The sequence below is a fragment of the Bombyx mandarina genome, chromosome 21 (genome assembly GCF_030267445.1).
Source record: "Bombyx mandarina strain Sakado chromosome 21, ASM3026744v2".
NCBI lineage: Eukaryota > Metazoa > Arthropoda > Insecta > Lepidoptera > Bombycidae > Bombyx > Bombyx mandarina.
In genome coordinates, this window is record NC_143227.1 from 12,839,290 (window position 1) to 12,857,400 (window position 18,111).

General features: G+C 38.3%; 1 protein-coding gene across 1 annotated transcript in view; it reads right to left on the reverse strand.

Annotated features, from left to right (window-relative positions):
- The window catches only part of ClpX (Caseinolytic protease chaperone subunit), a 47,532-nt gene that overhangs the window by 19,077 nt on the left and 10,344 nt on the right, over positions 1–18,111 (reverse strand). The window contains exons 2-4 of the mRNA XM_028184421.2: positions 13,964–14,098; positions 13,004–13,214; positions 5,846–6,024 (exon numbers count right to left, since the gene is read on the reverse strand). Of these exons, the coding sequence (XP_028040222.2) occupies positions 5,846–6,024; positions 13,004–13,214; positions 13,964–14,098 (525 nt within the window). The remainder of the gene's footprint in view (positions 1–5,845; positions 6,025–13,003; positions 13,215–13,963; positions 14,099–18,111) is intronic.

The following is an 18,111-nucleotide window of genomic DNA, read 5'->3' on the forward strand; positions in this document are numbered from 1 at the left end:
GCTCAAACCAGAAGACGTTGCTAACATTGGCCCTAGCAAGAGCAGTGCTTCACAGAATCTACCACCGGATCGGAAAAGCGACCCACTGAGAAGATACGGCCAGAAACTCAGTAGGTTGTGTCTATGGGTTAGTTTACTCGCCGAACCCTTCGTCGCAAGCGACGGGTGAGATAGCGCGATACTGCCTACGTTCTGAGTCTCGCCACCCCATATTTTCTTGTCGTAATATCTAGTAGTACAACGTTGGCTGTACACTATTGCCGAGTCATTAAAGTCGTAGTTTAAACCCTCTAGGATATGATAAACACAGGAATTTTAATACCTATTGCGGATAAATATAAGACCCAGTTTAATGCTATTTGTATAATTTGCTATTAATACTCTATCCACATAAATAAAACATAAAAATCTATAAAGTCTCACAAACCACGTGTCTTTAGTTTTTAATATCAAACCTGATGCAAATAAAACCTTATATGACCTCAAGAGGCCCTTTTTGTTGAAACTACCTCACATTGATTCCTGGGCTGTTTAGTCATGGTCTCAACGTTAATTTCACTAGCATTCTCATGGGACAGCTTATTAATAATAGATCAACGTTGTTAGGTTTATTGTACTATTTTAATTAGGTAAGATCGCGACATCACGCCAGAATAAGACTCGAAGCGGTATTTCACACTATGACAAGTTTACGCTTTACAAAACACACGTCCGCACTCGTGTGGAGTGCTGCACCAATAGGCTAAAGCTCCCTTTTCATTCTATACAGAATAAAACCGTTCAGATTATCTAGAAATTCCAAATCTTGCGAATCTATGAAGGAACATTTAAGTTCACTCGTATCTTCCATAGGGAGTGTTTTGGAATTGTTCCACCAACTTCCATTACAATCTTTTAGAAGAAGAAAAAGTGCCACATTCCACAATCCATACGGACTCGAATTAATCCCATATACACTATTCGTAGGAAATTAAGAATAGATAATTTTCCCAACTCAGCAAAAAGCCAACTGTTGTAACAATAGCACATCAAACAGTTGGACTCATTGTGTGTATATGGGTTACTACAACATTTAAATTCACAGCACGTATCCAAAAATCACCATAAACAGAATTCGTTACACGACAATGCCGCAATGATTTAAACACCGACAATATCGTGAAGAAGGAAAACATCTCGCGCGCGTACACATATGAAGAATATTAAATCCCTTTCCTTGAAGAAAGCAGGTCAGAGGAATTAAAATGATGCGTCGTGGTGTTGTGAAATTTTGCATAATTATGTGTTCCTTTCTCGATAATCTTGTTCATAAATTCTCATGCAGATTAAATCAGGTAAACTAATGCAAGGACCTACTTAGTTGGGCCAGTATCAGTACTATCATCCTGTGTGTCTGTAGCATGTCCATGTTAGATTTAAATATACTGTACCACCACGCAACTGCAGAGGCATTTGTCTACTTCATGCTCACCAAGATTATAAATTTATACTTTTGATGTCTTCCAAGACAGGCAATAATTGTAAATAGAGATGCTTTAACAAAAACCGACTTCAAATAGAAAAAAAAAAGATATTCCAAAACAAATTAATATACACTAAAAACAATAATCATCGAATCGGTGTTGTGATATTGGGACCATCGCGTCAGCTTTCTAATAAAAAAGAATCATCAAAATCGATTCACCCAGTCAAAAGATATGAGGTAACAAACATAAAAAAAACATAGAGTCGAATTGAGAACCTCCTCCTTCTTTGAAGTCGGTTAAAAAGGACTATGGAACACCAAGAAACGCTAGAGGTACAGCCGGGCAAACTCAAAGAGAGGGTTTACTTCTGGCATATACCAACGATAAACATAGGAGTAAAGGTAAATACGGCGTCAAATAATACAATGTCCTAAATGTGGAGTATGAGCATGGCCGCCGAAACGCGGTAAGTTATCCAATAACTATACAAATTGGTCGTTTGACCCGATCCATACTATTGTCATCAGAAATAGACACATGTTTCTTGATAATGTAAGACGAATCGATTCACAAGGTGGTGATGATACCTTTCTCATATCTCCACACATCGCACCTATAGAATTATTCCCATTTCGAAATTTGGACTGCTACTTTAAGTCAAAAATGCACCTAGAACGACCCTGTTCAGCGACTATTAATAATCAAATGACCAAAAATAGCTTATAAAAGGACAAACTTATCCATCGGTCTCTTTCACTCCGTCCCCTTCCTCTACGTATTTTCGGTTTGAAAACATTATTCCATGATTTCCAAAAAACACATTTTTTGTAAAAAAATTTTTGCTTAGGTGTGTGGAGGATCTCACAGCCCCTCTTAAGTGGTTACTGGAGCCCATAGACATCTACAACGTAAATGCGCCACCCACCTTGACATATAAGTTCTAAGGTGTCAAGTATAGTTACAACGGCTGCCCCGCCCTTCAAACCGAAACGCATTGCTGCTTCACGGCAGAAATAGGCAGGGTGGTGGTACCTACCCGCGCGGACTCACAAGAGTTCCTACAACCAGTAAAGTCTGAAACCTTTGTTGTGTCTCTATAGTTCTAAAGGTGCGATATATAAACATCACAATCTAGAGATTCGTCGTATCAGAAATTCCGAGCCAAAATTGGGGAATTTGCGAAAATACATACAAAAAAGCTGTTAAGGTTAGGTCACGGGCAGCGGACCGTGAACGCTCTCGGCAGATTATTCACACTTTCACGGGTTTCGCACGGTAACTCAACTCAACGAACTAACTCAAGACGAGAGCGAGAGCGAGAACCATATCCATTTCAATTTCGTCAGGAAAACGGGGTTTTACTTTTTTAATTCCGCACGCAATAACAAATGTTTACACTGTCGATAATTGTAAACATTGTCGCTCTACAAATGAAAAACATTTTAAGCAATTTATAAAATAAAATTATTTATTTTTCATTTTTTAGTTGAATTTCAATTTTTTCACAATGTTTTTTAAATATTGAGTTGTCATCGGTCCTCGATAAATCTACAGTTTGAATGATCTCTGGCCGTTTAAAGTGGGTCAAAATCGCGTCTAAAGGAGTCAGTTACAAACATACAAACATATATACAAATGAAGCTAATATAAAGCGTGTAAAAAGGAATGGTTTTTATTTAGATGTTCCATGAAAATCTATAGATGATGTTTTTTTTTTTCGTTGTATAGATCTTGACTAATACAATTTATAAAGGCGTCAAGAATTTTTCAAAATTTAAATTTTGTTTGACTTCAGATTAACAAGCAGGGCCCTGAAACAGCGATACTTTTAAAACAATTTTTTTTTGTATTGATACTATCGACATCTTGTAGCGGATGCCCCTGTGGCGGGTAGCCATCATACAACGCAATATATTTGACAGATGCCTGAATCTCGCTTACGACATTTTCAAGATAAAGCGCATATATACAAGTTCCGAACAACAACATTCGGACCGTCGGTCTACCGAGCAATATCATCCGCTCGGTGAAAGATCTTCCCTTTGTCGTTAATCAGCACCAAACCCCTAAACTTATATGTTGTTAAAGTTAAGGCATTTAATTATTGTGTTACTAAAAACAGAAAAAAAATCTTACAAGTCTTTATTTGTTATAGACAAATTGATTAAATTCTTTAGTGGTGGTAGGACCTCATGTGAGTCCGCACGAGTAGGTACCACCACCCCGCCTATTTGTTCCGTGAAGCAGTAATGCGTTTCTATTTGAAGGGTGGGGCCCATGGGGCAGCCGTTGTAACAATACTGAGACCTTAAAACTTATATCTCAAGGTGGGTGGCGCATTTACGTTGTAAATGTCTATGGGCTCCAGTAACCACTTAACACCAGGTGGGCTGTGAGCTCATCCACCCATCTAAGCAATAATTTTTTTTATCAATTAGTGCTTTCTAAAAATCCTTCATTAAAAATAAAATATAGGATAGGTAATTTGTTACTGCCATCAACAGGAGCAATGGGAAACTAATCGAAGCGAAGCCGTCTAGTGGCCGACGCCCGTAAACATTTTTGTTGAATGCTTAAGTTGCTTATCTATAATTAATTTATGTGTATTATCTATGTGAACAAGCTCTTACCTATACTGTTCACAATATAACCCAAACACGTTACGCAAATATGACTCAAAATCAACAGATGGATAATACGACACGACCAAGAAAAAATTCTAACATACAGGAATCCCCTAATAGTGATGTCACACAATTCATCCAAATAATCTCCGAGTATCAAACATATATTATACATGCAGAGTTTATTCAAAAGTAATTGAAAAATAGACCTTCTATTTCAAGGTGCAAAATAAACATAGTGGCCATCTCTGAGCCGCATTCATTCAACATGGCAAGTCAACCCGGAAAATATTATGAAACATACTGCCAAATAAAGCATATCTAAGAGAGGTCGTAAGGCGGAAGACTAATGCAATCTTAAATAGAACGAACGAATGACAAAGAAAAAAAAAACTTGTCCCGGAGAGATGAAAATTCGATTCAAACCAGCGGTCGGGGAACCTGGTTAAATAACCCCTAATGGGGTAAAAATGAAACTTTTGCGAGTAAAAAGTATATATTGAAGTGAAACTTCTTTAGAATCGTGAAATTTTTAGTTATTGTTTTCTTTTCAAAATTATCATGGGGGCTATAATGTGAAAGATGCTAAAAAGAAGCGATTTCGTTTTTTTTTGTTCTTCGCCATGGAGTAATATCAACTTAGACAAAAATATTTTGGGGTAATAATTAAAAAAGTTCCCCGACCGCTGATTTAAACAATATTTGTACTGTTCTGTGCTCTTCCAAACGGTGAGTGCTGATGATTCTTTTACGAGTTTTCGTATTTCCGTGTACGTGTACCGTCGGCAGAAAACTGAAATGTTCCGAGTTTACTATTTTTTTATTTATTGCTTTGGTGGGTGGACGAGCTCACGGCCCACCCGATGTTAAGTAGTTACCGTAGCCCATAGAGATCTCCAATGTAAATGTCTCCACCTACCTTGAGATATAAGTTCTAAGATCTCAGTATAGTTACAACGGTTGCGCCTCCCTTCAAATAGAAACGCATTACTGCGTCACGGCAAAAATAGGCGGCGTGGTGGTACCTACCCGTGCGAACTCACAAGACGTCCTACCACCAGTGATTACGAAAATTATAATTTTGCGGGTTTCATTTTTATTACACGATGTTATTCCTTCACCGTGGAAGTCAATCGTGAACATTTGTTGAGTACGTATTTCATTAGAAAAATTGATTCTCGCCGGCGAGATTCGAAGACCGGTGCATCGCTATATACGAATGCACCGGTCATCTAATCCTTTAGGCCACGACGACTTCAAAGTAGCAGTATTGAAGTAGTAGTAGTAGTATTTGCCAAAAATAGCGCTTATTCATTCGACTCTTAACAACACTAAGCCCAATATCGGTTGAAGGCTGAAAGTAGTATTTCAAATTCGTTGTTTCGCAGACTCTGTTGGTAGAACCTCTTGTGAGTCCGCACGGGTAGGTACCACCTTCCTACCTATTTCCGCCGTGAAGCAGTAATACGTTTCGGTTTGAAGGGTGGGGCAGCCGTTGTTACTATAGTGAGACCTTAGAACTTATATCTCAAGGTGGGTGGCGCATTTACGTTGTAGATGTCTATGGGCTTCAGTAACCACTTAACACCAGGTCGGCTGTGAGCTCGTCCACTCATCGAAGAAATAAAAAAAAATAAAAAAAAACGCCAGCTTCTGTGGACTCCACTAGCCCGACACTCGGCTCCAGTACAGCAGAACTAAGAGGGCAGTTTTGGATGGCATCTGTTATGAGAACAGTGGCTACTATAACATTACCTCTGTGAGTGTGATGCAGCGGGTGATGGGAGTCGTTCGGAGTTCCGCTCGTCACGTTGTTGTAGATGCGTTTGTAGTGATTGTACACGGCCACTGAGAGCACTTTCTTAGCGTATTCCTGCCCCACCACGTGCTTGTTCAAATATTCGAAGATCTTCTTTGGCGGAGGTGGAGGTTTCCTGTGAGGATGGATACAGAAATTAATGCTTGTTTTTTTTGGTACGAAGTTCCTTAAGAGACGATGCGGAGGGGATCCCTAACCGGGAAATAACGTCCGTAACGTAAGATTTTTATTATTTATGTATAGTCTGAGTATGATGGCTATACAGTGTCTAATGTATAGTCTACGTGATGATGGTTATTATTATTCATATAAATAGCTGTTTCTTTGTATATTATTATTACTTATTTTTTATAAATCATTGTGAATAATATAAAGTTCATAGCTTTGTAAAGTAGTTTTATTTTATTTTTATCAATAAAAAAATCATAATAAAAAATGTATACCCGAATAATTATTTTCTTTATACCTCGAATAGAACTTAAAATTAATATTTTTATAATAAAGAACTTCATTCCTATCCTGTGTCCCACGACACCACGCATTTTTTTTTAATCACCGTTTATAAACCCATGCCACACCACTGAGTATTATCGTATAGAATCTACAATGTACACACCGCTTTGCCACCGGTAAGGCGATCTGATATCGAACCAGCGAACTAATGATCTAGGAACATCATGGAAACAATTAGGTCGTGAAAAATGCAACGGTGATTAAAAACTGGTAATGTTTGACAAAAACTGGACAACATAATAGTGTAATTTGTTCGGTATATTATATAAACTGGCATTACCAGCAATATAACATCGCAAAATGTAACATAGTTACAAATCAGCTTATGCGCGGTCGGTAAGGTCGGTCTCTATATAAGATGTATTTAAGTTTCAGATTCACAAAATATGAGCTCACTAAAACTATTTTTTTATATTCTTTTTTTCTTATTGGTTATTTGGATTAACGTGCTCACGGACCACCTGGTGTAAGTAGTTACCGGAGCCTATAGACATCTACAACGTAGATGCCGCCACCCACCTTAAGATGTAAGTTCTAAAGTCTCAGTATATGTAGTTACAACGGTTGCCCCACCCTTCGAACCGAAACGCATTATTGCTTCACGGCAGAAATAGGCGGGGCGGTGGTACCTACCCGTGCGGACTCACAAGACGTCCTACCACCAGTAATTACGCAAATTATAATTTTGCGGGTTTACACGACTAGCTGTATCCGTCCGGGCATTTAGAATTAACATTATTTCTCACCCCCACAAAGATTCTCATCATTAACGCCCCCGCAACTGGCGTAGGGTGTCCAACACTCATATAAATATTAGCCTATCCATTAAGTACATGTATTTTCTCCATGGATACCAATTTTCAAGTCAATCAGATGCATGGTTCAGTAGTTATAACGGAACATCCTTAAAACAACTGTAGAGTTATATATTAGTATAGATGTTTTATTCCTTCACCGAGGAAGTCAATCGTGAACATTTCTCAAGTGCGTATTTCATTAGAAAAATTGGTACTTAACAGCGGGATTCGAATACCGGTGCATCGCTAGATACGAATGGACCGGACGAATATTCCTTTAGGTCACGAGGACTCCTGAAACTCCTCCTAGTTCAACTTAATTCCCATTACACGTAAGATTGTTATAAATATAATGGTAGTTCAGTCTTCAACATTCAAATTGGCACAAATAGCAATCTAATAATAACAATAATGACAGATAATAATGAAACATGTACTGCCGGATATCGAATACACATATTTACATGTCTGATAACAATGTAACGTAAGTACACATTGTTGCTTACTTTTAATTTTGGCACACTTTCGTGTTACACAAATAGTTATTCGTGTTCTTGTAGTTTTGTGTCGCTACACCTAATAAGACACGTACATACAACAGTCGTGTGCAATGTTGAATGAAAATTCTTTAACAACATTATTGAATGCGTAGTCGAGTTATTTCGTGCCGACAGTGAAAAGCAAAGCGGGTTCATGATTTGGCCGGTATAGTCATCAACACTCCAGAGTCCTTTCTCGATTTATTTTCCGCACTGTTAACACGAACTATTCGTCCTTACTTTAAAGTTGATCATCGCACATCAAAAAGTACTGGAGTGGAGACCTCGTACTGGACTTCGTAACAAGGGCAGGCAGCCAACGAGGTTGATCGAATACATGGTCAAAGTGGTTGGTAGGGACTTGCGAAAGGCAGGAGACCGAAGAGAATGAGGTACATTCCAAGAGACCTACACTCAGCATTGGGTGGACACGGGTTGAAGAAGAGAAAGAAATCGCACATATATTTTGGGGGCTTTCGTTTAATTCATTTATTCCCAATTTATTGTAAAGTGGTTACAGAAGGATGCCGAAGACCGGGTAAAATGAAGGAGTTTAAGTTGGAAAGCCGATTCTGCCAGTATACCGTGAAAACGCTAGATAGAAGAACAAGAAGAGGATGTTACACACTAAAACACGAGGTCCGGAGTCTCAGTTGCATGGGAATAGAGTTTTCTCCCCAGAATACCTCCCCAATTACCTCGTACACTAAAACAGACACGACTACGAAATAACTCGCCGTCTCTTTTTTTGAGACAATCTCAATTGGTCGTACAATGCTTACAAATGTCTTTGACGCAAAAGCTGACTGATGGATTTTAATGCAAAATGCGGAGCTGAAAGCGATGATAGTAAGAAGTTCTGTCACCACAGTTAATCGCATTCAATAAGCTAGTCACTCGTATTTGACAAACTAAACAAATGTAAATGAGTCACGAGCTAAAACTATTAGATATCACTGACATAAGAACTATTTACTCGCCAATTTTATAAATTTATTTTTCTATTGGACATTCAGAAGATTCTTACATAGCTTATATATTGTTACGCCGGTAAGAGTAACGCCATCTATCGCCGAATAGTCGAACGAATATCGAAGGATCTAGTAGCAGCTAGAACGCTCGAGAAGTACAACGCCATCTATTGACAGGTAGCGGAAACTACTAATGGAGATGTGTGGAATATTCTCGATAGTTCTACGGATGAGGTATCAGCTATAAAATCTTTGTAGAGATGGCACGCAGTCAGTCAGTAATGGGAACTACTCGAAGCGAAACAGCGAACGGATCACCTGAAGCGAAGCGGAACAAGCGCATTGAGAGTTTTAAAGTGTTTATTGAGTATTTTAAGTGTTCCAAGGGTTAATTACAGTTTTAAGTTGCACTTTGGTGAAATTTTATTTATCCCGAACCCCAGCGCGTAACAATCTAATATATAAAATTCTCGTGTCACAATGTTCGTTCCCATACTCCTCCAAAACCTCTTGACCGATTCTCATGAAAATTTTTATGCATATTCAGTAAGCCTGAGAATCGGCTACTATCTATTTTTCATACCCCTAAGTGATTAGGGTTGTTTTAACGCTGGGGAATCTATTTACGGATACCCGGTCGAGAGGGGTAATAGACCGGGTTATGTCGGACTCCGGCGCCTCCAGAGAAGAAGAGGGAGAAGAGGAAGACCAAAGTCCTCCTCTTCTTCCAATTCCTACCGGGAGACTACGCCTTGACAAAGGCGCGCGAGAGGGTTGTCCACCCCTAACATATTTTTTTTATTTGGACTTTTTTGTTTGTTATAATGAGGTATTATGTGGTTGAATGAGGTTTTGTTATTTTTATTATATATTCCCTCAACCAGTGATTCTCAACCTTTTTTTTGTTGCGGCACATATTTAACGATATCAAAATTTGGCGGAACACAAAAAAAAAAATATTTACTTACTACAACACACTGCATAAATAGTTTATCAAAAAATTTTAATATACGAAGTAAACTAAAATACACTATAATTTTTTTTTTTGTGGATTTAAATATGTGTTCATGTTTAAAATATTTTTCTTTTCAAATGATAATTTAATAATATTAACATTATTATATATTCGCAAAATTTGGCGGCACACTTTTGAAATTTGGCGGCACACAAAAGTGCCGCGGAACAGTGGTTGAGAATCACTGCCCTCAAAGTTCACAGCGCTACATGCCTCTTTCACTCATTTACCACATCCTTACACACTTACAATAAATTAGTTTTTTTTTCTACACTAGAAATTCCCTAGAAATCTTATATATGGCAAAACAATGTTTGCCGGGACAGCTAGTATTTTATAACATTCGATGTATGAATGCAAATTTCTCGTCACTAATGATGACCTGGTAGTCGAAATTCGACTATAATTAATTAAAATATAAGTTTGTACACTATTATGATTCTATTGTTAAAGATTTTTATACTTCTATCACAAATTTCGTCAAGACTACACTATAGAAAAATATTAATTAAGGAGAAACAATATTAAATTTAATCTATTCTCAATTTGACCACAGACGTCAAGAACAAAAGTTTGTCAATAAATAAATAGTGTACATGCGTGTGTGCGTCAAATACATGGTAGTGTGTGTAATATTTTTTTTATTGATTTAATGTATGTTTTAGGTATCATTTAAAAAAAAATTAGCATTCCGCACTCCTCTATATTCTCTATGAGTGTGGGAAATTTCATACTCCTCCTTCCGCGCAATTTTCGTAAAAAGGACACAAAGTTTTTGCTTCACGTATTAATAATATATAGATATCTGACATTGAACGTCTTGTAAAAGCAAGTTCAGCTACCCCACACTCTTGTAAAATGAGCATTTAACGCGCACTCGCTAAACATAACATTAAAATCATTACATTAGTATAGTTAGTAGAGGTCATTTAACTTTCGGAGGTGACTGCAAAAATGTTGCTGTGTCATGTTTAGATTAGAAAAAAATTATTGGCGCGAGAAAACATTTTTAAAATTCTCATGCTATAATTTATTCTTAGTTACGATTAAACGGAAGACACTAACTAATTGTGGTTATGAACGTTCAAAACGTCTTCAGATAGAAGACACTAGGAACAAAGTGATAATGAATTAAGTCGTCGTGGCCTAAAGAATAAGACGACCGGTGCATTCGTATCTAGCGATGCACTGGTGTTCGAATCCCGCAGGCGGTAGGTACCAATTTTTCTAATGAAATACGTACTTAACAAACGTTCACGATTGACTTCCACGGTGAAGGAATAGCATCGTGTAATAAAAATCAAACCCGCAAAATTATAATTTGCGTAATTACTGGTGGTAGGACCTCTTGTGAGTTCGCACGGGTAGGTACCACCACTCTGCGTATTTCTGCCGTGAAGCAGTAATGCGTTTCGGTTTGAAGGGTGGGGCAGCCGTTGTAACTATACTGAGACCTTAGAACTTATATCTCAAGTGGGTGGCGCATTTACGTTGTAGATGTCTATGAGCTCCAGTAACCACTTAACACCAGGTGGGCTATGAGCACGTCTACCCATCTAAGCAAAAAAGAAATATATCTCCTCTGTTGATGTCTTCTAAAAGTTCAATGATTTATGACAGACCCGTTGTGCTAACCTCTCTAACGATAAGATAAATGTACGCGAACGGGTCTTCCAAGATAATCGGCGAAAGACCGCCTTTCTTTATGGCTATGATCATTAACAACGACGCTTCTCGCAATATCATAAAACGTTCTGTTGGATAGATCTTATTGGTGGTATTGTCAATCCTCGTGGGTAAGTAGCACCGTTCCGTCTACTTCTGCCGCGAATGCCGCCAATGAAATCGCTATAGCACAGAATTGAAACTTCGGCATCATTTCTCCAGATAAGTTGAGATGGGATGGGATAGCATTCACGTTGTGTTGTCTTTGATGTTTAATAATCGCGCTGACTCATCTCATCTAGTGCCACAAAATAGAAAGGTGAAAAGGACAGTCGATTCTCAAAATAACGATAAACAACCACGTCATTACGGATCCTCCTGATCCATTAACGGTGCTTTTAGGCACCACAAGCACCGGTCACCGTCCTCGTCGAAACCGTCGCTTGCGACGAAGGGCTCGACGAGCGAATTAACCCATAGACACAGCCCACTGAGTTTCTCGCCGGGTCTTCTCAGTGGGTCGCGTTTGAGATCCGGTGGTAGATTCTGCGAAGCACTGCTCTTGCTAGGGTCAGTGTTAGCAGCACTCCGGTTTGAGCCCCGTGATCTCACCTAAACACGTTAGGGTGAAGCTGAAATAGCCTCTCAAGGCTATCAGCATAGGTAGGGGAAAAAAGATAAACAGTAGCTTGATTTTGTTAAGAACACTGTTCATACAGAAATCGGAGGATTTTTGAAGAGCGACAATAAAAAGAGTTACGTTAATAGAGAAACAATGATAAAAAAATGATTCAAACAAGTTAACAACAAACGGATGAGTTCATGTTAAAGTTATGAGATAAAAAATACTGTGCAGATCTAAAGTAGTGAAATAGGTATCAAAACATTATAGTCCCGAAATGTTGATGAATTTTACCAAATAAGTAAAACAATCAAACGGGTCAAATGCATTCATGAAATTGATTGTACATTTGAAATACTTAATTTGACCTAATTCAATACAAAAACAGTCTAGTAACAAAACTGTCTCGTGAACTAAATTACGTAGAATTAGTTTGCTCTACATGCATTAAGTCCTTGATTTCAGTCCACAACTGAATAGTTTCAATATGCAAAGGCACCGATATGAACCATCTTTCCCGTTTTTTCTATTAGACTTTATTATTATTACGTGACATTATTAACTTTCCGTCTAATTCAGCTCCAATGCAATTAAATCTAAAGATTTTGAAGGTTGAAACCTTACTCCAACGAAGAGCCTTGATTTGTCCATATTCACTAACAACATTGTTAATGCTCAGACCAGATCACAAAGCTTGTAAGTAATTTTTTTTTTTTTTTATATTGCTTAGGTGGGTGGACGAGCTCACAGCCCACCTGGTGTTAAGTGGTTACTGAAGCCCAAAGACATCTACAACGTAAATGCGCCACCCACCTTGAGACATAAGATCAAGGTCTCAGTGTAGTTACAACGGCTGCAATAGGCGGGGCGGTGGTACCTACCCGTGCGGACTCACAAGAGGTGCGGACCACCAGTAGATAATGGTAATGTAATAAATAGTAGATAATGTCCTCTTTATTCTTTTAACCTTACCTGTAGAACCCTGATTTGTTGTCTGTACTATCTTTAATACTCTTCTTCGTGTCCACTTCACTGAGAACCACGAAGAAGTGGTGGCACTTGTCGCACTTCACGAAACGCGTCGAACTCACGAAGGTCTCGACGTGCGTACAGGGGTCTCCGCATTTCGGACATGTCAGTACTCCGTTACCACCGTTGCCAGACTTTTTTCCACCTGATGTACCTGTCAGAAATGATTGTTGAGCACTTTCGAACATTATCAAGAACCCGCGCGGAATTTTGGCTCGTACTATCCGAAGTCCTGATTTATTTATTTATAGAGCTTTAACAATGAGTAAAACATACTGGTCGTAGGAGGTCTTGCGAGTCCGCAAGGGTAGGTTTCACCACCCTGCCTATTTTGGCCGTGAAGCAGTAATGCGTTTCGGTTTGAAGGGCGGAACAGCTGTAGTTAAAAGTGAGACCTTAGAACTCATGTCTCATGGTGGATGGTGGCATTTATGTTGTAGATGTCTACGGACTCTGGTAACCACTAAATATCATGTGAGCCGTAAGTTCGTCCACCCATCTAAGCAATAAATAAATAAATTAACAATTTGCCAAAGGATAGCAATCAATCACGGTTCATAGCGTACATGAATATTTTTGCTGTAACTTTATGTTCATTGGACAGTGAATACCACGATCCCATGAAAACAAGATGTATTGGAATCCATCTTGAAAACGAAGACAATGTGGTCGTAGTGATTCCTCAGATGCAGTAATTAATGCCTTTTCAGAAACCTCATCTGCACCATGTATCAACATAATGCAACATATAACTATTTATGTTTCAAATCAAACCCACAATAAATAACATACTGCGCAATTATTGGCGCTATTGTAAGCCCCAACGGATTAACTCTGGTTTGGTGGACTCCAATGACAACTAGCGAGCAAGCTGGACCACTCATCCAGGAGAAGCAGCATTACCTGAAGCAGCGGCATCTTTCCCTGAGTTAGATGGCGGAGGCGCCGGAGGCTGTTCTGTTGGACTCTTGCATAGTACTGTGCAGGTACCGAGCGCTCTGGTGCACGTGCGTCTGAGGGAGCGACACTGCTGGACACCTGTGAGCGAACAACAATATATATTACTAGCTGTACCCGTCCGCTTCGCTGGGCATTTAAAATTAACATTATTATTTCTCACCCCCACAAAGATTCTCATCATTAACGCCCCCGCAACTGGTGTAGGGAGTCCAACACTGATATAAATACTAGCCTATCCATTAAGTACCAAGCTTCAAGTCAATCGAATGCATGGTTCAGTAGTTATAACGGAACATCCGTAAAAACCACTGTAGATTTATATATTAGAAAAGATTAATAAAATTACAAAAAAACATCGAACATTAACAATTCGCCTCCGAGCCTAAATGGAATTAAACCCATTTGGAGGCAAGGTTTCCATAATAAACCCTGTCCTTCAAGAAAACGCGATTCACGCTACGAATAGCTCTTTCTTTCCCGTGCCTGTACCACAATATGCCTTACTTCCAATTACTACGTTTTCTTAAACATTGGATCTCGGATATTTCAAGGACGAAATTTTGCCCAAAAAACTTTGAACAGTTAGTATACAATGCCTGGGAGGGAGCAAAGTGCGAACGTATCTTCTACAGACTATAATGTTAATTTGCAAAAAATACACGGTTTTCATTTTCTTTATTCAGCAGAGCAATTAGTACTAACTAGTGCAAGAATTCTCTTTCCTTATTAGAGCCTTTCACGTGACTAAATCGACAACATTTACAATTCCAAGACTAAGTTTGCTGGCGGATTTTTAAACAATCACCAAGACCAATCTCACTAAGTTGTGTTCGTCACACGAATTTCATTTCTGATAAAATTTACAACTGATTTTAGCAGCGATGGAAATAAATAATTCAATAGAATTACTGTATCCGTACTCATCTTAAATACCTAATAATTACCGAATCTTGCGGGCTTCAATAACCATAACTCTTCGAAGACATTGACATTTTAACCGATATTAATTATTCCTTTAAAAGGAGAACTTAAGCTTTCATTACGACAACATTTTTACGTAATAACTGTTTTTATAAAGATGTCCTGTCGATGTTAATTGAAGGCTTTTTGAGTCAAATATTTGAGAAGCTGCGTTCTTAAGGTAACAGATACTGTGATGGATTCATCATACCGAAAATAATGACAGAGGAATCCACGTGTCACTGATCGTAAATCAACGTAAATTAGTACGTCAAAGAGACTTGAAGCAATGCTAGAGAAACTAAAAACAATAATTCGTGTTTTGGATTGGAAAAAGTTACCGGTGGCCTTGACTTCAACCATTTCAGCTTCACCGGAAAACTCAGGGTCTGATGCTGTGGACTGAGTGTCAGATCGAACTGTTTCACGCGGTTTTCATTCACTTTGTTGTTGTTGTAATCCTAAGGTATCCTGCTGATACATAGAACCCTTACAAGTTGTCTACACTTGACCTAGTCTTGCGCTATAATTTCTCATTTTTTTTTCATTTTCATCTCTTTCGTTTTCATTCACTAGTTGATAATATTAAAAAAAACAGTTTATGGTGGCAGCGGCTTGGCTCTGCCCCTGGCATTGCTGATGTCCATGAGCGACGGTAACCACTCACCATCAGGTGGACCGTATGCTCACCTGCCTATTAGGCAATAAACAAAAAAATAAAAATAAAACACCCAAATTAATGTCAAGGCAGTTCCGAGTTAAATCTTTGGTTACTGTTAAACTCATGTACTGTGACCGGGCGCGTGACCTCAGGTTGCAAAACAATAAATTAACGCAAATGTGTTTGCCTTACCCTTTCTTAGTTGCCCGGAGATTTATGTTTAGTGCAATCACAAACAAGACAAACAATGTATCAAGATGAATAATGTTCATTGGCGAATAAGGCACGTTATTGTGCAAGCGAGAGAAACTTTTGGCAGGAATGCGAGGAGCGAGTTATGTGAATTGTTTTGTTTTGTTAATCTAGTGTCCCTTCATTTTTAAATGCTTGATTAACCATAATACCTGTCACTCACATTCGTACGAATACGCAAACCCACGAGTGTAGGACGACATTTGCAAATGATTATGCAAAGTTTTCCCTGCATGCGCGGTTTTCCAAGCTGTGTCGATTTTTTAACGGACATCAAAGCGCGCGAACCGCGATCCTTCGCGTAGTCTCCCACACATTCGTGTAACCAGTTGCGCCCAGGATTGCGAAGGTAACGGACGTTTCGCCATTTTCATAGTTCGTAACATCTACTATGTAGCGTACCTTCATCATGGATTGGAACAACACCAAGGTGATGGAGTTCATTGAACTCCTGCAAAATGAATCGACCATGTGGGACCCTCAAAAGAAATCTCATAAAAACGGAATGGCCGTTAATGTCGGGAAAGAATTAAAAACTCTCTTTCTATTCAATGTTCTATTGGCGAATTAAAAAAGAAGAGAAATTTATGAGACATTCGTAAACAAGTGTAGGAGGAAGCGCAAACGGGTTCGCAAATTGAGTACCGAACCCATTTGCACAGCCTAGCCGCTAAGTTTGCGAATGAATGTTTGACGGCCCTTCACATACGCGCGAACATTCGTACATTGATTTCCACGGTGAAGGAATAACATCGTGTAATAAAAATGAAACCCGCAAAATTATAATTTGCGTAATTACTGGTGGTAGGACCTCTTTTGAGTCCGCACGGGTAGATACCACCGCTCTGCCTATTTCTGCCGTGAAGCAGTAATGCGTTTCGGTTTTAAGGGTGGGGCAGCCGTTGTAACTATAATTGAGACCTTAGAACTTATATCTCAAGGTGGGTGGCGCATTTACGTTGTAGATGTCTATGGGTTCCAGTAACCACTCAACACCAGGTGGGCTGTGAGCTCGTCCACTCATCTAAGCAATAAAAAATAAAAAAATAAAAACAATGTACGAATATTTGCGTGCATGTGAGTGGCCGGCATTAGTATCTGTGAAAATGCACAAGTAGGACGAAATTCAAGAAAACGTCAGAAAGTGGCTTGTCGGCTTTTCAAATCAAAAACGCATTGACGGGGATCAGTAAAGTTAGTTACCGCACCATTTTAACTGAGAGGTTATTTAATATTTTTTTATCATTTTTTCAATGAATATTGTTATATTGTTATATGTTCAATCGGTCCGATCATAGCAATCGTCCAGATTAATCAACAAGATTTTATACACACCGAATGAATATTTGGCTTAAAGCTTTGACTAAAATCCAAGCCACCATAGACCCCAATTGCGGATTTAGAAATAAGGCATAATAATTACACATTACTTTATAAGTTACAAATAAATATGTATTTTATTTATTTATTAATTCATTATTACTATGCACGAATGTACATAAGTACATAAGTAACTATGCAACACCTGCTTAGGACCTAGTTGTATTGTGGTCAACCTATGATCAATTTTTATATAAAAAATAATGTATTTTTTATTATTCTATATGAGCAGGGTTAAAAAAAACTGGAGCCCACATACTACACAACTTAAATGTCGGTCCAATCTTGAGACATGAGGTCGTAGTCTCAATAATATATTACGTTATAACGAACGCGCCGGAATGGAGCTTAACGTTAACTGTCAAACAATCATCTGTCATGAAGCGTTCTTTTTGCTTTTACCGCGTTTTCCATAACACATAAAACCGTTTCAAAGTTGCATTCATTAATTTAGACTAGCGCTACCGCAATAGTTGAAATTCGACTAATTGAAATTTCACTTGTAAACTTTTATGATTCTATTGTCAAAGATTATTATACTTCTATAACCACAAATTTGGCCAAAACTACACTTTAGACAAATATTAATATAATAAAGACAAACAATATTTAATCTATTCTCAATTTGACCACAGGCTATAAGCAATAAGAAATTTAAACAAATAGTATGCAAGCGCGTGTGTGTCAATACATGGTGGTGTGTGTAATGTTTTTTTTTAATTGATTTAATGTATTTTTATGTATAATTAAAAAAAATATTAACATTCTCCACTCCTTCTCTATATTCTCTATAAGTGAAGGAAATTTCATAGTCCTTCGTCCGCAAAATTTTCGTAAA